Source organism: Fundulus heteroclitus, chromosome 14 (assembly GCF_011125445.2).
Source record: "Fundulus heteroclitus isolate FHET01 chromosome 14, MU-UCD_Fhet_4.1, whole genome shotgun sequence".
Lineage (NCBI taxonomy): Eukaryota > Metazoa > Chordata > Actinopteri > Cyprinodontiformes > Fundulidae > Fundulus > Fundulus heteroclitus.
The window spans coordinates 17,795,209-17,816,731 of NC_046374.1; the positions used below are offsets into that span (position 1 = coordinate 17,795,209).

General features: G+C 41.8%; 1 protein-coding gene across 1 annotated transcript in view; it reads right to left on the minus strand.

Annotated features, from left to right (window-relative positions):
* Positions 1-18,631, minus strand: part of rgs12a (regulator of G protein signaling 12a) — a 59,486-nt gene extending 40,855 nt beyond the window's left edge. Inside the window, 4 exon segments of the mRNA XM_036146441.1 lie at positions 10,777-10,869; positions 11,957-12,940; positions 12,943-13,784; positions 18,404-18,631. Of these exon segments, the coding sequence (XP_036002334.1) occupies positions 10,777-10,869; positions 11,957-12,940; positions 12,943-13,710 (1,845 nt within the window). The 5' untranslated portion in view covers positions 13,711-13,784; positions 18,404-18,631.
* Positions 18,632-21,523: the final 2,892 nt, after the last annotated feature.

A 21,523-nucleotide genomic window follows, 5' to 3' on the forward strand; every position in this document is an offset into this window, starting at 1 on the left:
ATGCATGGCACCTTTTTAGATTTTAACTTGTAAGAAAATGCTGAAAACCAAGTATCATTTATGTGCACTTTCCAATTGTGTGTTACTTTGTGTTAGTCTGTCACATAAAATCCTACTAAAATATATTTCATGTAAGGAAATGTGAAAATGTGCAAAAAGGTATAAACAATTTGCAAGGAACTATATGCAGTAATAAGTGGCTAAGGAATCAATAATTACAACATTGCTCAATCAATAAGTAATATTGCAATAAATCTTCAGGCTCATTTTATCAACATATTAATTAGGAAAGGTTTTCCTAAATCAGAATAAATTTGAATGCAAACTTTGAAGTCGTGATTTTGGGCGTATGAATGCAATATGAGAAGAGAAAATTAACATTTTAATTGGAAAATGCGTTGTTGTGATGTACATCTCTGTATCAATTCACTTAAAAAAAAAGCTCATCAAAACTAATTGCCCTCCTAAACAGATAGAGATCTTCTTTAAGGCCCTTTAAAGGAGCCGGGTGTTCAGATGTCTGGCGCTTGGTCATGACCCGTGTAAACACTCAAGATTTGCATAGAGACAGGGATTTTCACTGTAATCCCTTCTGCGAACAAATGAGTTGCTCACAGAGGTACGGGGGCGACTGGCATGCAAACACTGGCCGACGTCACACTACGTTTCAGCTCTTAATGCTTCCGATCGTCACTAATCTACTGCCTGTTTCGCAGCTCGCCCAGGTTCGCCACAGCAGATGGTTAAAGCTCTTCCCCCTTGTCCAGATTAAACCCGGGATTATCGTAATTTGTGCAGAGCGTTAGTCACTTGTTGCTCAAAAGAACAAAATAGAATGAAACAATCCATTATCGTCCTTTAGTAGGCAAGTTCAGAATCAAAAAATAGATAAAAAGAAGCTGACAATGAGACCTGGGGCTGCTCTAAACGAGAGCCTTACTCCTTTCTTTTTTTTCTCCCCAGCTTGCTGCAGGGTTGGTAACATAATGCTTTAGACCTGTGACAGAACTTTTCAGTTTTGCTTCAATGTAGGGTGTGATCCTAAAAAAAAAAAAAAAAAAACAGAATACCTCTGCCTGTACCTGCATAGCCTGTAGCGTAAGACTCAAAACCTGAAAACACAAGTACGAATCCAGCTCTGTGGACTTTCTGCACGCCACCGTCTGGCTTACCGGGGGTAACGTGACACACAGAACAAGTAAAAAACAAAAGGCAGAGTGGAGCTCCACCACACAAATAGAAGAACTTCAGACGGGAAAGAAAAAGCACTCATCATGACCCCGCCCACCACAATTTATTATAGCAGAGAAAGGACTGTGCTGGCATGAGCCTGCAGGCCCTGAGGTGGATAAACCACATGAGATGCCACCACACCCTCATCCTCCCCTTTCTTAAACCCACCCCCCCAAAAATGGACTTTCCAAACCGAACCCGACACTAATTAGCGCCCCCCCCCCCCCCTTTCCCACCCATTTTCCACTGGACTAAATACAAGTTGGTGAAGAATGTTTTGATAATCACGGGTGCACGGGTACATTTGTTGTGCTTTGATGGGAAGCACGATATGAAATATTTACTGTATGTCGCAAACACCAAGACCCGTCGTCACTGTTTACTCGCTGTGCAAACCTGACTGAGCCTGCAGCCGAATTGTTTTGCTCATGGAGGAAATCTGAGCTCTTCTGATAAAATGTTTCTGTTTGACTTTGCTTTTCAGGAGTGCCCTCCTCTCCAATTGGTACACTTGGAAAAGGTGAGTGAAAAAGGACTTTAGTTAAGATACATTCATTTGGTTGGGAAAACTCTAAAAGCTTTTTTTACGTTCAAAGCTACTGAAATATGTCACCTTACCTCTTGTCTAAAGTCATTTTGTGAGATGCCAGGGAAAGTGCCTGGAGTGACCGGAGTTCTTCACAGCTGTACTGAGAATCACTCAACGCGGACCTCTTGCCCACCCACTGCTGCATGCTGCCAGCTACAGCCACTACACTCTTACCCATACTTACAGAAAAGACCAATTGACAAGTTGGGAAATATTTCTGGCTGAAAGACACTAACAGGAGCCTTAAACTGAAGCCATCGGGACTGCAATGCTATGCATTATTCTTATTAAGGGAATACAGCTCTCAAAAGGCAGCTGGCAAGCTGTTTAAATATATATTTTTTGCATAGATACTGTGATACCATGGTGTTTTTACTCAATGTTATCATACCATGAGAACATCACACAAGCTCATGTCTAGACTCAAGTTTATTTTACCCCCCTGCACAGTAAGGAGCGTCACAAACTAAATAAAAGAAAGCAGAACTATTTACCGATCCATATAGGAGCTAGTCTATAGGCCTTAAGTTGCTATTAAAGACTCACCTCTACTCTTCAGTATTTAAACCGAATTGAGCCGTACATTTTAATATAATGAAAGGCATTCTGTTTACCGCACGGCATTTCTATTTAGCTAGTTTATTTTACCCATCTGGTTTAATGGACCTCCTTTTTGTTGTGTTTTTACTGCTCTTGTGAAATTACTTTTATTGCTGTTGCTATGCAGCAACTGGCTTGCTTTAAAGTGAAATATAAATAAACTTGCCGTCGACAATTGAAAGAGCAGCATGTTGGGTCACAAAGACTCGCTAACAATTTATTTTAGGGGATTTCTATACATCCTTACCAGGGGTGTCAATAGGAGAGGCTGTTGCATTACTCTCAAAAAGTCTATGGCTCTATAATATAGAAGTATTGCATCCTTACATACCTGCTTTTCATGTCATTTTTATTATACATCTCTGAAAACATTATTACAGTATAGGTTGTGAGAACAAAAAGTAATGGCTTGCAATTTAAGAAATAAGAGAAGACATTATCGGTATGTTTTTATTTAGCCCACAAGATGAAGATGTCACAGAGTTTGTGCAAATGTTTCTGAACAATCCAAGTTTATGACTTCCAAAGCATACGGTAGACATGACCTTAGAGCTGGTTCTGCAGCATCTTGTCATGGAGCCAATCAACCACCCCCTCCACCAAGCACAAGGCAAAAAGCATTTGAAGCAAGTTTGTTTTGGCTTTATCTGAACTACAGGTGCTGGGGGAGAAAAGGTGAAAAATCTCGGCAGTGTGTGGTGTGCAAGACATGTCTGAACTGTTAGCACAGATCCGATAAAAGACCTCCTAAACCCATTCCTTGTTGAGAAACCTCCACACCCTTGCCAGTACATTATAATAACAGTACTACTGAGGAAGGTAAACAGACAGTGGGGAGTGAATCACTTACAAAAGCTGAAATTCTGGGTCAGAGGGAGAGAATCAGCAGGGTGAGTGAGGATGACGAGCGATGTGCTTAACGAAAAAAAAATTTAATAAAATCCTAATCCAGAATGTCGATAGATGATGTCATGGCAATAGGGAGGCAAGAGTGGAGCTGTAGTTCGTCTATCCAGAGATAGTGAGTACTTTCTGTGATTGTGGTTTGGTCAAATTGCAAGCTCAGCAAAACCACATCCACATCTGGTCAGCTGGTTACTGGATGTAGCATGCTCATACACTGAGCAGCTGGACAGCTAAATACTCGTGTTGCATTATTTATTTGTTCCTTTTTTTCCAGTTGGTGGGTTTGAAAAAAAAAAAAAAAAAAAAGATGTGCAGGATAAAGAATTTTCAAGGGAGCACGAAAGTGTAAGAAGAACTACAATGGAGACATTTAGAAAATGTCATCCCATAATGCTAGCCTTGGGGACACTTCATGCTCCCCCCCCACCACTGCCACCGCAGAGCTGGTCGAGTGATGTCTGCGAGATAAAAGTGTTTCTTGTTGGCCTGAATCTGCTGCTAATCCCAATGAGCACATAATTCACAAAAAGATGTGAAGGGAAGAATTTATATAATGAAGGGTAAAAGTGGAAACCTAAGTTATCAATAATTATGTAACTTATTTGCTACAGTATACTAAAAAAACTATTTTTGGATGATATTAAATATTAATTTAACAATCTAAATCAAGCATATAGACATTATAATGTTTAATAATGTTTAAATGATTACATTGGCAAATTGTCTTGGTAACATAAACATTTTGAAGAGAATATAACTGAAGCTATTATTGTTTGTGTGGGATGCCCAGTACAGATTGACGAGGTTGACATATTTATATAGTTGAAATTATAAACGAATAGATCAACACTGTAAAAGTTAGAAACCGCCAAAAGGAGTGTGGTTGAGAGGGTTTCTATGCGGCACAAGAATTTAAGTTTATATAGCCTTAACTATGGTAGCTTAGCCATAACACCAATGCTAAAGTCAGCCTTGCTAGCTACCTGAGCTCGCTAAATCTGAAGCAGTTACATCGTATTTGTGGTTGTCAGTGAAAAGGTTTACGTCCCATTACTTGTTTACATGAACTTTGTTAGAAAAGATTTACAAACAGTTGGTATCCAACTTTAACAACTTTGTTATCAGCGCTAATGCTAAAGGTAAAAATGGCTAGCGAGCTAAGGCAGGCGTCATCAGTTAACAACCCAACTTAGCTGTGGTTGTCACCTTGTTAATACACATTTAATAACGTTCAGTAAACTCCAGTGTGTCAATTACAAACTAATTTCTTTTTCTAACGCTGAATATCATCAGATACCTTTATGAAAACTACAGTTACGGTGATTGTTAGCCATGCTTAACAAGTATCACCAACAAGGTCCGAAAAATATCGGACAATTTTTATTACTGGCAAGTCATTTCTGATCTGCAAAGGCAGCACAGTACCCACTATCAGATCACTCTGACAATAATCTGCAGTCCGGATGTTACACTCAATGGAAGCTGTTTTTAGTATTTGTATGATGCCTTAAAATAAGTGCGAGGGCATATAGAAATTAAGACGCTGATTAAAAGGAAACAATTTTTTACGACTTGTCCAGAAAGTTTTGCAGTTCATTCAGGATGCCAGGGAGTGAGAAAGAGTAAGGCTTTTAGAAAATATTATTATAAGAATACACAGCTCTTTTTGTAAAATATTCTAATCTTTAATGGCTTTCAGTAGCTATAAGAAGAAAAACAACACAATCTGAAAACATCAGTGAGTATAATTAATGTAGTTATGTTTCACTTAGTGAAAAGATTACTGACATAAATTAACTTTTCAATAATATTCTGATTCAATTTATTTGGAATTTACCTAATTTACTGCCATTTTTTTTTTTGCTGTTAAACTTGATTAGTTTCAACTCTAAACTAAAATCAAATAAAATCTACCCTAAAAAAAAAAAGAAGAAGAAGATGTCTACACCTGTTACAGCAGTTTCATGGGCTAAATGTCCTCTGGGTGTTTTACCAGTGGAGTGCCGTTCTGGTAAAGCTGGTGAATCAAAGCGCGGACATGCCTACACAAAGCAAATATGGGTAAGGTAAAAACCACAGGCAACCACTTCAAGTTCAAACCCAACCGTGGCTGCAACGTGATCGCGGCACAATACGAGGCGACTGAATGTCACTGCCAGTTTAATCCCATCTGACAGCAACAACCTCTGCATCTCTCTGTCCTTCACACTGAGTGGAACTTGCCTTGGTGCTGCCAGCTGGCCGCGAACTGGGGGGGTCATTTCTCAGGGCAAGTGCAGCGCAGCACACTTCATTCAAAAAGGCCCTGGATCATAAAAACTCATCAGAGTCTTGTGCTGTAAGTGTCTAAATGAAAGTCGGCTTGGATCCGGGTGTATAAAGCGGTATACAGCAGTGCAGTGTGTGTGTGTCTCATACAACACATGGGGAGTTCAGCTGGCACTGGTCAAAACATTCCTCTGACAGATCGCACAAGCTAACCACTGTATGCTGCTGCTACAACAAGAGGCGCACACACACACAGCCCGAAGAAGGAAAAGTGTTTAGAAGATGAAAATGGCAATCGGCAAGACAGCCTGGATGGGGAAAAGAGCTTGAGATATATATGAGGACTTACAGAGTTGAGAGTTAAAGTTTGCTCCATGTATAGCCCTGTGTGCGTGCGTCTGGCTCGTTTTCAGCGCTGGTCCCTGCAGCTGGTGCGTGTAAAAGAGTCCATCCGCTGGATGTCGGCTGGAGCGTGTGCGAGAGTCTGTGCGCTTTGCGGCGCGGAGAGACGGAGCTGAACGGTGGGGAGGAGGAGGAGGAGGAGGAGAGCGAGGAGCCTGAAAATCCTGACAGCTACTGGGAGTTCAAAAGCTCCCTCTCTCTTCCCTGTGATGCCGGTTCCTCTCCCTCCCTTCCTCTCTCTCTCTCTCTGCTGTGAATTCCTCCTCTTCTTCCCCCCCTCTGTATTTACCTCTCTCACTGTCTCTGGGTCCGCTCGCCTTCTCTGCTACGCCCACGAGATAGATATGTTACCTTCAGGCATGCAAAAAAAGAAAAAAAAAGAAAAAGTGCTAATGTCTCCACACCTAAAAGGAGAGGAGAAAGTCAGGGAGCACACGATTACTCCCAGCAGGGTGAAGACAAGAGCCCTTTTCACTGGCACCTCGCATTAACAGATGTTTTCATATGCAATAATAAAAACACCGTGAACACAGATAGAGCAGCCGACTAATGGTGTCACCTCGGCGGAGCTGAGCACACAATCATCCGCCGAACGCTAAGCGACCGTTTTTGGGGCTGTGAGGAGAAAATACGCACATAAAAGTGCAGCGCTGCCGTGGGATGCAGAGGCATCTGCCTGACGCGCTCTGAAAGGTAACAAGACAAGAAGGTACAAAGCAGAACATTCTTTGACATGCCCCAACATAAAGGGGGATCTGGCAAACGCTGCGCTGCGAGCCATAGGGGGGGGGGGGGGGAGAGAGAAACAAATCAGACAAAAAACAGACACTGAATCACGGCGGCTTCTCCCTCTGCTCAGAGAGAAATGTGCAACAAATTCAAGCAGATCATATGTGCAGTGCACTGCGGCTTGTTTGCAGCAGCTATATTTAGACAGAGAGAGAATTAGTTCACTCTTGCGCAAACCCACGGCTACACCGACCAACAAAAAAAGAGAGACGGCCAAAACTAGTTTGTTCTCTGCTCGTCTGCATGCATCAAGGCTAAAACGGGGCTTATCCACCAGGGTCTGCCCCGAGGTGGTTGCTGAGGAATAAAATGGTATCGGAACGTCCTTGTGAGTCCAGATGCACAAAGTGATTCACGGGTTATCGTGGATTTACGCTTGACCTTGACATTCAGAACGTCCCGATGGCTTCGGTTTGAGGCTGAGATACAAGGTTGTCACAGAATCCCGCGTTAAGTCTTAAATCAGGAGTTCTTGGACGAACCCAGTATATGCATCACAGTTGTACCGATTCTGTATTTGCTGCATGTTTTATAGACTGCAAACCTGTTTATTCGCATATAAACTATTCTCCTTAGGAGTGAGTTTGGGTTGATGATGGGCGACCAAAGTGAAATGACCAGGAATGTTGAGGCAAGTCTGAAACTGAACGGGTGCAGAATAATTGTATCTTGGATAGTACGGAGGACTGACTCCAACATAATGAAAAAGAAATATAGGATTAAATGGAGAAATAAATTCATGCTCAGTAAATACATTATATTTTTGATTATATCAGAGTCAGTCCTCCATAGGTAAGGCCAATACTTTCCAGACTCAGATTTCCACAGTATCTCATTCTCTTTTCTGACAGATTGTAAAGTATAAATACAGAAGTTCACAGAATTTATGGAAAATAGTTCTACGGAGTTTAAAAGGAGAAACCAGTAAAAAAAAAAATAATAATAATCACACATTGTAAGAAAAATGGATGAATGGATGGATGGAATAGGGATTAAAATCTTGAAACGTCAATATTTTTGCATACTTTCTGTTCCAAAGTTTAACCAGACTATGAAAACACTTCAAAACATATTTTTCCCACAGGATACAGACACCTAACACTTTCCGTTCTCTTATAGAGTTCTAACAATGCTTCTGGTAAAGAACAAACAGCAGTATGGAAAAACGCATCCAACCTAATTTTACTTCCTATATCACATTCAACCTAGCTGTAATCACAAGGGTCTGCAACCTGTGGCTCTTTAGACCTTCCACAGTGGCTCTTAATTACTTTGGCTACAAATTATATTTTTATGATGGTATTTAAATGTAAGAAAGATAAATGCAGGTTTTAGCAGTTTTTTTCTTGGAATAATTGCTTTTAGTTTTCACAACAGAATGATGCTAAAAATGCCAGTAATATTTCATTTTAAATCACAATTTTGTCATTATGTTGGAAACTATGATTTTTTTTTACATCATTATCCACAATTATCAATCCTCTTTTTTTAGACCTCAAAATAGACAAAAAATAGTGTTTCTTTAACGATGACAACATATTTCCTACAGCAGATCTTTATCAAAAATTATAACTTGTCTTTTTTCAAAAGGCCAGGCAACATTTGCCGCTCTGAACGAGTTTAATTCAAGTGGACCGTAGGCAAAATGGCTCTTTAGACCGTAAACGTTGCAGGCCCCTGCTCTATCCGCTTAAACTCTCCTTTAAATGAACCATCGATTTTCATGGTGGATTAGTCGTATGCATGCAATAGCAAAGGTTCTGCTTGCAGACAGGCGTTGAGACTGAGAACATGTCCCGCACGTATACAACTGTGTTAGCCAACTAACGGTATAGGGGCGACAACACAAAGCAACACGAGCCAAGGTTATGTAGTACAGCCACTCACAGCTCCTCAATCTATACTCACCAGGGTACACTCTCATGGCCATATAACCATTCCAGGAAAAGCACTACATTGGTTGCTTGAAGATGCTCAGAAGCAATCTCGCTATCGATTGATCCACGGCATATTGCAACTTCTTGGAAGCCATAGGAAGTATGTATATAAGCCCAAACATAATCAGGAAGAGAGAAACACTTAGCCAGGTTATAGCCACTCATCGGCCAACTTCCATAACTTCTTTAAAGTGGCTTTAAGGTGAACGGCTGATCACGACACAGGTGCTCGAACCGCTTTCTTACAACGTGAACATGCGCGGAGGACGATAGCAAACAAAAACATGTTATTAGGACAGCTAATTGTTAACAAAAGAAGGAATTCATGCTTTATTTTTATATCTGGGTCAAACCTGCTCTGAGGAAGAAGCTTTCAAAACAACAGCGCTGCCTCTCAGAGTGTATGACTAATGCATATACAATACGGCAAGCGTCAATCATTTGGGTCGCTTTCCTTTTTTCCTCATGCACATGTAAAAGGGTGACATTAGGTAACGGCAGGCAAACGTGAAACGGTGTGCATCAGTAACGCAGGTCTGCAGAGGGAGCGGTGGAAATAGCGAGTTGTTAAGTGTCATTAATAGGAGAGTCAGCGTCAGCACCAAATTCAGAATGTGCAGCCGGGCTCATTAGCACAGACCAAACAAACAGGTCCGTGCCTCTGCTCCACACAAAGAACACTTTGTGAGCCACCACTAGCCACAAGTGGAGCCGCAAACAAGAGTTCAAGGCAACGGAAATGAAAGGTCGGAGAGAAGTGAAGGTGCAGTAAAAAAGGACGTTTCAGTGGAATGTCCACAATTTTCTTTGCAGCCAAGCTCAGGTACAGAACTGATTTGAGTAAATCTCCAATTGTAAATACTAATAGAACTGATTACTTGTGATTAGGACCTTTAGTCCATGACACTGAACTAAGTCCTTATAATATGCATTTTGCGGGTATCTAGTCTCTGATACTTGCTTTAAACTGAATATCAGGCACATGCAACAAAAAAACAAGCAATGTTTCATTAGCATTAGAGGGTCGGCGTTACTACTGAGATAATGCCCCACTTAACTCACAAATTATGCACCGGACGTTACCCCGTCTAATACTCGGTCCCAACTGAATTTCTACAGGGCAGACCTATCTTTTTAAAGCTATATACTGAACACATAAAGCTAAAGTGTTCAATAAACCCCTGACTGACGGATATGTACCCTTTTTATGACTCTGGTTGTAACATGTATGGCTGTTTCATATGCTAAATATTCCTCAAGTAGTTCTCCTTTAAAAACTTTAAAAACACAGCACGCAGAGCAAGTCACAGACAGGCAGGAAGCTGCTGCAGCCAATACAGTCTCCCTTCACTGTAAATGTTAGGGAGGCACAATACACTGGCGACAACATCGGTATCGGCGGATTTTTTTCATTTTTTAACACAATCATTTCGGCCCCTTAAGTAAAACTGGGCCGATATTAACAACCAATGTCTATTTCCATGTTGTATCCATTTGTGTTTGTGTTTTGGGAGGTGGAGGGGTTGGCCATGTGGTATTTCTTTGGGGCTGTGACAGTGACAGTAATGGAGCACATGATTTTGAGGCGTTTAAAGCAGAGAAGGATTGTCAGCTGTTTTTTTTTGTTATGGTGTCAAAAGGGTCGGGAATACACATACATACACATCGGCAAATATCAGCTGTTTGCCTTAACAGCAACATTAATATCGGACATTGAAATCGGCCAACATTTTCATATCGGTGCATTCCTAGTTAAATGTCATTGTGAAAACGGGGAAAAATAAACTTGTATTGTGAGGAAAAAAAAAACTCAAATTCTTCAGATCCACAAAATAATGTGGGCAGCCTATAACGCATGGCTGCAAACTTGGCTGACATAAAACCTCACGCCGATCTCTACACCAGAGATCGGTGGTTGACTTTCATCAGCAGCTTGGAATGATAATCTAAAACGTCACGATCGGGTCCCGCAGATGATACATGGGACTTTGATCCATCATTCACAGCATCACACTTCCAGCCACGTATCCCTAAAAATAACTCAACGCCTACCTCGAGATCATCCAGGGATCGTGCCATGCTGAGACGCTTGGAAGACCGGCGTTTGGAGGCGCGGGTAACGCCTATGCCCCAAAACCTGGATCCCTGTCAGGGAAGAAGACAAGAAAACAAATGACTGCACTGTTAGGAGCGCCATCACACGTCTAAGCAGGTTTTACTGATTTTAGATTTAGCGTACACAATATTCAAGCTTGAAATGCTTAAAAAAATGTCATCCATTGTGATTGTTCTGAAATAAAAAGCAATTTAACAGGTTGTTTGTCTTTCTATAGGTCAGAGATACTCATCCAAACGCACTAGTGATGTTGAAGTAAGAAATTATCACTGGGTTCTAACTTTTTTTCCACCCACCACCCAATTATTACGACAGCAGAGGTTGTGGCTGATGTTTAAACTAGAGTTTAAGAACTGCAGATAATGACCAATGTATGAAATGGGCTCTACCCTGCAATTTGCCCAGCTTCCTGTCTAGAGTTGTCTCCTTTCAGATCTAAGGACGCAGCAGGGGAACCCAATCGAGCTCAGAGTTCGAAAATTACCAAAATGAACGCAGCGATGGGAGATGAAAGGGATGCGGTTTGAATCCAAAGTTATTCGACACGTACTGTGAGTACTTATGACTTTTTTTTTTTTTTTTTTTTTTACCAGCACAGGGCCTAATTGGAGCCCTTTGTATGCCTGGAGAGAGAGAGAGAAACCACTCTGGTGTTTCTGTTTAAATACATCAGTCTCTCAGAGGGAAGCTTGTTTCCGGAGCTACGTGGATGCACAGGGACATCTTGTGGACAAAGACAAAACCAACAGCAACGAAGAAAATCTGTCCTTTTTTTCCCCCTCCTACATATCCTTGTTTTCAGCATGAGGATGGCTTCCAGTAGATGTTTTCTGAAATGAGCTTTTATACACTTTCAAAAAGTGTCCCTGTGCTGTTTCAGAAGCCCGACACTCAGATGAGCCAAGTAGTTATTTTAAGTTTTTACACAAGTTTATGCAAAAGCAACAAAAAAAAAAAAGAAACAAGCATAACGAGTCACATCAAAATCTGATAAATTGTGAGTAGTTTTCCAATCAATAACGGTCTAATAGGGAAAAATTAGCCGATTAAAACCAGAAACCGGATTAAAGTTACAGATGTCATCCCTGAACTGAAGAAATTGGGGACATATCTTACATTTCTGAAGCTGCCATCTGTCCGCTGTTTCTGTCTCTGCTCCAGAAACCTTTTGGTCCAATCCTCTCTAGGAGGCATCATGGCCTCTGTGGACTGGCACCTGTCTGAGGGAACCTGGCCCGGTGGGGAGGGAGGGGTGGAGCTGGTGTTGGTGGATGTCTCCTCATGCACAGATTCGCTGCTCAGGGCTTTAGGCCACTTTGGCTTTGAGAACCACCTTTGGCTGCTTCTCATAGGAGGAGCCAGGAAGCTCGCTTTTCTCCCCACAGGTAGAGGAGGGGGCGGGGGCTTGAACTGGAACTCCAGCCTGGGCGGCGGGCCGCCGTAGAAGCTTGTGAGAGAATCCGGGCCGGGCAGCGACTCCGAAAGGGAATGCGTGCCGGCGTCGCTCTCCGGGTTAAGTTTTTGGCCGTTCTGGGCGAGGTTTATCGGGGTGACGGCTTCGGCCGAGGGATAATCCCAGGGACAGCTGGGGAGGTTGGTCCCGGTAAGATTTGGGATATCAGAAGGGAAATCCCTGTCCGCTCTCTCCTCAGGGGGGGAAGAATTGTCGATGCCGCTGTCCCCGTTGCTGCTGGCGCTGCCGAGTTTGCTGCTGCTGTCGGCCTCTTTGGCCTCCGTGTCCAGTTTGGCCCTGAGCTTTTCCACGGCCTCCCCCAGGTCGCCGTAGAGGACTGTTACAAAGTGCAGCACGTCCGGGGGAGTCTGAGGGAACTCGAGGCAGCCCAAGGCGTCTGGATCTGGAGTGCAGGCGAAGCCAAACCGGCCGGCAATCCCTACGTGATCCTTGTGGCTTCCCAGCTCTGGGTCGATGAAGAAGACGTGGCAGGACGCCCGCAGAGGACCGTCCTCCGGCACGCGACCGTCGATGATGTGCGCCGTGGTGACCAGGCAGAAGAAGCGCGGGTCCTCGGCGCAGACGGCTCCCAGGACGAGGTTCTCGGCCGGGAAAGCCGCCAACACGGCCCCTGCGTCGTCGCACAGAGCCGGATGCAATCGAACATGACCCTCATCATCACCAGGGTGTGGGTGTCCTGCTCTGTGCCCAGCTGGCGGATTCTCTCCCGGATGGCCTTCAAACAGCTGCTCTCTGAGTCCCCGGTGTTCAGAATCAGCTCGGTGGAGCTGAGGTAGCCGACCACCAGAGTCACGTTTAAAGCACTCCAGTCCGGGTGAACTTCTCCGGCGTCCGTAGATGCAGAGTCGGCGTCTCGAGCCGCGGGCGCTCCCTCCTTCGTCCTCTCCGACGCGGCGTTGAGCTGATGCGACCACAGCGACATGTCGGGCTCTGACACCGGCCTCTGCCTGGCGGTGACGCCGCTGCCGGCGTGACCGGACGGCCTGCTGGAGTCGTGTGAGACGGTGCGGAGAACGCCCGGCCTTTTGAAAACGCTGCCTTTTTGCTCGAAGCCGAACTTGGCGTCGTTGAGGATGGGGTTTCCCATCATGCGGCGCTCTGAGAGCACCACCATGCGCAGGGGCCCCGTGCAGCCGCCGATCAGCTGCACCACCGTCTCGTGAGAGGCGGCGGACACGTCGGCCCCGTTGACGGCCACAATCCGGTCCCCTTGTCTGAGCCCCACCACGAAGGCGGGACTCCCCTCCATGATGCCACTCAGGAGACACGGTTTCTGCCCCGTAATCGTGAAACCGTACCCGGCCCGACCGCGGATGACCTCCACGTCCCGGAGCTCGCCAGCCGCGTTCAAATCCAGCCGCCTCCTCGCGCCCTCGGGCTGCCCTTGAATCTTCATTTCTAAGTCTCGGGGGTGCTGCGGGATCCACTGGAGAGCCTTTAGATTGCCAACACTACTGTGTTGTTGTCATCCTGCAATTAGATAAAGAGAGAGAAACACAGAAGACTTCTGAGTCATTATTTGGGAACGTGGGATGTGTAAGTGCAGATATTTTAAGCAATTTGCTGTTTGACGTAGGAAAAAAAAACGTAGCTATGAGCAAAAAGTAGTTCAAGCTGCCCCTACCAGGGTTCCCACACCTTGGTGAACATCAAATTCAAGGACCTTTCAAGGACTTTCCAGGACCAATTTCCTCAAATTCAAGGACCACACGTGGCGGCATTTACCTACTGTGACCGCTGAATAGGTTATCATATTTTAATACAATGCAAATTCAATAAAAGACTAAACGGCATAGAAGTTGTTGGGTCAGAAGCAATGCAAGAAAGTGGACTTGATTTATAGCCTACATTGATATTGATCATATTCATAGCCTACATTTATATCCACAGTACATGGCTATGCCATACTACATTACATATAAGATGTACATTAGCCTACCATTTCATGGATTTTTATGGAAAAAAGTGCAGCATTGAGATGTTCAGAATTATATCAATTTGTTTCACTTTGATTAAGCTAGTTTTTGACTTTGACTCTGAAAAGTCTCTAAATATAGCGACAAAGTCGCTGAGTTGGCAACACTGCGTGAATGTAACCTATTGGACGCACGTAGGCCTAAACCGTAGCCTACCAACTAACGAAGAAGAGCGAACGTACTTTTGCAAATTAAAAGTCGGCAGAATAAACATAATTTTAAAAGATCGTGTGATAGTAAAATAATGACACGAGTCGTCATCCGTGTGAACTTTCAACCCCACAAAAAAATTCAAGGACTTTCAAGGACAAGGTGTTTTTTTGGCTGTTTTCAAAAACTTTCAAGGGCCTTGAATTTATTTTTTCAGATTCACAAACATTCAAGGATTTCAAGGACCCGTGGGAACCCTGCCCTACATTTAATTAGTCCCACTGTAATTTAACTATAATGCAAAACATGGAATAGTTCGGGGGGTTGCAAAAAAACAAATCAAACAAGAACAGTTTAAATGGCGAAATAAAGCTAATATAATAAGACGTTCATTCAAATTTACCACTAAATGTGACTTATGATAAAGTGAGAGCTGCAATACACATTATTCAACCCCCCTGATTAGAACTCTGCATGAAAGCAGACATCTGTGGTCTCAGGCACACTCAGCTCATGGCATCACTGTCGATGGAGACGATTGATTGCATGTTGGAAACAGGGCTAAGTCAGAAGAATCTTTGGAAAAAGTTCAGGGATGAGGCCATTGGCTCATACAAATAAGGAAAAGGACACGCGACGACAGCAAAAAGGCCCTGAATGTTCCTCGAGACACAGCTGGAAGCAGAGTTTACCGTTTTGAAGGTATGAGAACAAAAACCTTCAGCAAGACAAAGCGGCAGCATCTACTGCAGTTTGAGTTTTAATAGTACGGTTCATGCCTGCCTGGATTTCCAAGATTTGAAAGAAAAACCAAGAAAGGGCGGCTCCAATTTGCTTATTACAACGACATAAAGAGACCAAAGAGGTTTTAGTGATTCTTTTAGTGGAGCCCTGGGTTAAAATGGAATATTTCGAGGCTCTGGATCAACGTCTGGAGGAGGAACACCATGCCTGCGGTGAAGCATGGCGCCGGTCCAGTGATGCTCTGGAGCTGCTTTGCTTCCTCTGCAGCTAGACAACGGTAGCGTGTGAAGGGCTAAGATGGACTCAGTGAGTTAGCAACAATTCGTGGGGGCAAAAGTCACGCAATCGGTGAGGAGATGTAGGTTTGGGCTGAAAGTCCACCAAGGTTTGAGAAGAGGTCCTTCAAGATGCTAGAGAGACCACAGGAGACGTCTGGGCTGAACCCTTTTGAAAACCTCAGGAGCTTTTAGAAAAAGCCTGTTTCAGCATGCAAACCGAAGAATATTAAAGAATTGGAGGTCTTTGCCGATGAGGAGCGGGACAAGATTTCTACGGAAAGCTACCAGAAACCGTCGTCTATAAATCATGTTTGTATTAAATGCATGCTTGTTATGAGGGGTTAAAACAATACTGAGCAAAACAAACTCATTAAAAGTGGCTTTTTTGTGTTAAACTTGTAGAAACTCCATGTCATTTTTTGTTTAGGTATTTAAACGGTTATCGTGTGGTTTGGTTATTGCAAACCACCTGCTGATTTGCGTATTTTGCCAATAAACCAGTTTAGCTTTGAAGGTTAAACAGACCCGTGTGCCACTAAGCTTCTGTGGTAAATGATCAAATCTTTAAATCATGTTGTTGACTATTTATACATTTCTACAGCCAAGGCAAAGAACTGTCTCAGCGAATTATTTTTGAACTTTAGATTAAAGATAAAACAGTATACCAGCCGAGCAGTAAATTAACCCAAGATTTGACTTTTTCAAATATGAGTAACATTAGTAACTAAGTAAATTGCCTGAATATACGTTATATGAATATATATAAATTTATGTGCATACAGCACTTTCAGCATCTACCACATTAATTTGCTTTTCAGGTGCATGAAAAGATTTAAAAGAAATTAATCTTACAATATATATAAATAAAAATCTTTATTTTTAAGGAATTGTTGGAGTCAATAATGGTGGCCCGGGGTAATTTGGCTGAAAATAAATATTTCTTACATAGGATTTTCAAGTGCAATGTCCAAAAACAACAACAAAAAAAATTAACAAAATCACATTTAAAATAAATATAAATTAAATATAAAACGCACTCCAATTAAAAAGATGGATTACTCAACATTTTTCACGGTAAGGTTTACTCCTGCATAAAAAGAACGACTTTCTTTTATAGGTTTTCCATTAACATTCACCAGAAAAAGAAAAGAATGTGGAAGCCACTTCATATATTGATAAACTTTTGTGTTTCCCTTCCTTTACCATTATCCAGGGATACCAAGTTTTTAAAAGCTATGGTATCAAAATTGCTAAAATAATTCCCCTTCAGTTTATACGTCCTTAAAAAAACAACAGAGTATTAATTTCCTCCACCAGTACAGACCACAGAGTAACACAGCGCAGCCCCTGCCTCACCTCTTGCTGTGGACTTCTGGTCAGCTGGATGAAAGAGGTTCACTGCACTTTTCTCTCATGTACAAGAAAGACAAATCTGGTAGCTCAGACGTATGTCTGCTCATGAAAACCATGGCTGGCCATTGTGTGGAAATCAAACGAGCGCCACTCATCACTCGTATCAAGGTAACAGTTTTTGAAAGCATGGTTTGCAGGCTACAAGCGGCATATCTGCTAAGCAGCCAACGGGAGGCAATCACAATGAGTAGACAGAGTTATTGAGTTGTTATACTTAACAACTCAGGCAGAACAGCAAAAAGGTGCATTTTTGCCCAACATGCATTTGAAAATGACTTCTCAATTCTGCTTTTGTCAATTCGAAACATTTTATGCAAACAGATTATTAGAATATCAACAAATAACTACCAAAGATGTTATAATGACATGATCAAGAAGCTACATTATTTTGGCACCAGCAGGAACAATGGGTGATTTTCTGCTTTGAATAAAATAAATTAGATCCTGTTATGAATTCCTGTTTTAGATCGTTGTAGCAAAACCATAATACTTTTAACAAGGTGCTAGTTCCAGTAAAAGTTTGGCATAAGATAAATCTAGAGAACGAGAACCAGCTCATGCCGATTATTCCAGACTCCAAGAACATCATTTAAAGCAGAACAAGCTTCGTTTTCAGGCCCAACACCAACCCAAACATTGTTAAAGCAAATTCCATAATATTTCTATGCTCTGTAGGAACTAGGGACAGTGGTAGTTAACAATATATTAAAACATTAAGATCATTTCAGACCGATCTTCTCCCAAAACACATCTGTCTTAGTTGACTGGCGGGTCCACTTGTCTTTCCCATTTTGAACAAGGCTTGAGACTCAAGCCTTGTTCAAAATGGATTGATATAGATTCAACTCAAGTTGAGTTGAATCTATATCCAACTTAGGAAATTATTGACAACTTTTTAAAATACTTAGAATTACATACTGACACACTATCCAGGCCACACAACCTATTTTACAAGGGAAGCAGTTGCTTTAATTATATATATATATATATATATATATATATATATATATATATATATATATATATATATATATATATATATATATATATATATATACACACACACACACACCACGGGTATTAAACACATGGAAAGCAAAGGTTGGCAGTGATCGTTCTAGCTTCTTTTTTCTTTTTTTCTCCAAGCTCCCATTTGCTTAATACACAAAAACTAACACAATTTACATCAATCTTCCTTTAGCAATTATCTGTCAGAGATGTAGCAGGTGGATCTTTTATGTCCGAACGCAGCTTTTCTGTTTTATTACTAACACCCCACACCCCACCCCAGCCCCCACACAGAGCGCCAGCTGGCTTTTTACTCACCAGCACGTTAGTAACTAACAACACACACTTTGGTTGTTGTTCCAACTCACCATAAAAACTTAAACTTTTTCCAAGACAAAATTTGAACGAGGCAACGTGGCGGTCACGTGTCTTTCTCTTATTACAAAAAAATAACCACGAATCAATCACCTTTATGCTTTATTTAAGACCTGTTTCCGATTAAATATATACATATACTTACATGTTGAAGCGTTAAAACGTCCCGAAAAACCCGCCACTTAGACGTACTCCTTCACAATAACTCCCGCGGGTTTGCATGTCCAACAAAACGCGTCTATGTTTTCTTTTCATTTATGTATTTATTTATTTTTTTACAGTATTTAGAACTTTATCCTGCCGTGATTCCGGGTATCCATATGGCTACTAGCAAACAGCAGCACCTCCTCCTCCTCCTCCCTCGTGAAAATCACAAAGCGTCTTTCATTGTAACCATGACAGCGTAACGTCTCTCCAACACGTGACCCCTCCCTCTGGCCAATCACCGCGCCTGTCACATTCAATATTCAAACGAGGGGAGTGACGCTATTGGCTGACACCGGCAGGCAGTTGATAGTCTTCATTTTGCGCTGAATTTGATCAAATGCACACACATTATCATCATTTCGGGCTCGTTTCCATCACAGCATAAAAAAACAAACTGTGCATAGGATGCGTCAATCTGCGATAAATTCTTATTAAAAGCCCTGAAGCTTATGTCAATATAATATATAACTACAACGTTCGCTATGCAAAACAACGGCATTCTTGCCCAATAATTTCAGAAGATTACTCCTTACCAGTATGTTTTAGAAGCCTGACGTATTTATTTGTCCATATTGGGAGTCTCTCGGCATGGCTCCACACACTTTAAGGGCACAGGTGAGTGGTCAAAGGGCTTCAACGGTCACGCACGTTGTTTTTCTACACATGTGCAGTTTACGCTCCTGCGTCAAAACGGGAGGGACAGGAGCAAATGTCACGTGACAACAGGGTTATCAGACAACCAGGCCAGTTGTTCTACTCCTGCAGCCCGCACTATGGTGTGTGGGTGTGCACTGCACATATTATGGTATAATGAACAGTTTTTTGAAAGTACAGCTACTTTGTTGGTGTACATACCTAATCCGTAGCCTAATCAGATAAAACTGTGGGAAAATGACAAGAGGACACACCAAGCAGGTCTTTGCTTTGCACCTAAAATACAACAGCAAGAAACCTTTTGGATTGTGCAGCTACATCTTAAAACCACATCTGTAAGGTTGTCTTGAGCAACAGCTGTATATCAGACCAATATCCTGAATGTCTTTTCCCAGATGCCAGTGTTCTTTGTTGTTGTTTGTTTCTAATTTCCTTCTTTATTTTACAGTGTCTTCTGTACGACGGAGTATTAGGGCCACACATGAAGGGAATTTTTTTTTTTTGCCATGACGAGATTAAACTCGACATGGCGACTTTAAAGTCGCCATGTCGACATTAAACTCAACATTTCGAGAATCTCAAATTCAGAATTGCGAACCCGGGTAAGCATCACTAGGGAAAGACGTTACGTTATTGGTAGGCCACCGCTTCCAGTGATGATTGTACAGTTGCACCACGGCAAAGACTACCTTCACACTTAATTAAAACGCAAAGACTGCAGCTGTGGAGCGCGGTTGCTCTTTTCTCCAAACTTTGGAAAGTCGAGATTAAAGTCGCCACGATATATCAACTTTATTCTCGAAATGGCGAGTTTAATGTCGACAGGGCGACTTTAAAGTCGACACGTCGAGATTAAAGTCGACATGACATTTCAACTTTATTCTCGAAATGTTGAGTTTAATGTCGACATGGCAAAAATATTTTTTCTCTTCATGTGTGGCCCTAATACTCCGTCGTACTTCTGTACGTTTTGGAATGCCTTATAAAGATTTGATTTTTTATCGCAGCAATACAATCGCACAGAGAACATTTGTGAAAAGTCTCAGCTTTAATTTAAGGAAATTTGTTTATTGTAAAACAATAAATAAAGAAAATGTTCTGTTACAAATTCTTTGTTTTCACAAAATTACTAGTTGCACAATTATTTGCTGCCTTAATAATTTCTATAAAATAAATATAACCAAAGATATTTTTTGTATACTTTTTGGTTGTGTAGAAGTTTTACATAGTCACCCTAGAATCTTTTTTTAACCAGGTACTATTTTTTCTCCCATAGGTTTAAAATAGGAAAGACGAGAGAAGGTACCATTCAAGGAAAGCTGCTGTTATTGCACTGCACAAGCCAGGTTTGGGAGTCAGCATGAAAGGAGTTATCTTTTACGCTGCTGCTTCAGTTGCACTAGATTTACTTAATTTATATTTCCAAGCAGCAGTTGATGCTGCAGAGAAAATGTTGACCTCTTGAGTGTTACCTTTGGGCTTTTTTTATTTTATTTTTTTAAACGTTGCAATAACTATTTCTTCTGTGGTTCTATCTGTGTATGTGCCTATAAATCTTGTTGCGCTTTGCCACAAAACTCTGCTCCTCTTCCTGTTTGGCTAGCTCAATTTGCACCAGTGTGTGACAAAAATAGAGATGTACAGGAATAGCTAAATCAACAGGCTCCCATTTGCAAACAGGGTCTATGCTGTCATGAACAGAGTCTATGCTGCCCTTTTTTTCAAGAGAAGCTGGTCATGATTTCAACAGCATCCACAAATTAAGCATAAACAGTCAGGAAATGGCTAACAAAAAGCTAGTTGCTTACACGTTGCCATATCTACACTCACAGCATTAATTACAAAGTTAAAACCAAACCAAACTTTAAGAAATAAGGGTAGACAAGAAGCCATGTTTATCTTGCCACCAGCACAGTTTTTCTGTGTCACCTTGACTCAAGTTTGCTAAATATTACTGGGATTTTAAAGGGAACATATCATGCAAAATCCACCTTTTAAGCATTTAATTACATTTTATGTACTTGGAGTCTCTATGAGTGCAGAGAAGTTGAATTTATCTGTCCAGGAGTTGCGTAGATATCTTTATATTCTTTTTGGGTCATATTTTACAATCTGTTCAGTTTTATCTGTTATGTATTATGTTTTATTTATTTATGTATTTAAACAATTACATCAGAACTCCTAAACGAGGATTTCCAGCTAACCAATTTAGCAAATTCACTTCTTTTTTTTCTTTTTTTCTCGCTGCAATTTTGTAGTCAAAGGTGAAAGATGCCAAAGCTACAAGGAAATAAGTCAAAATGTTCAGTCGTTGGGTGGAGGTTGCAGAGCCTTCCACTCCACCCTGTTGTTGTATTGCACAGCAGCCTTATTAAATCTGAGAACAATGGACAAGCGGAGAATT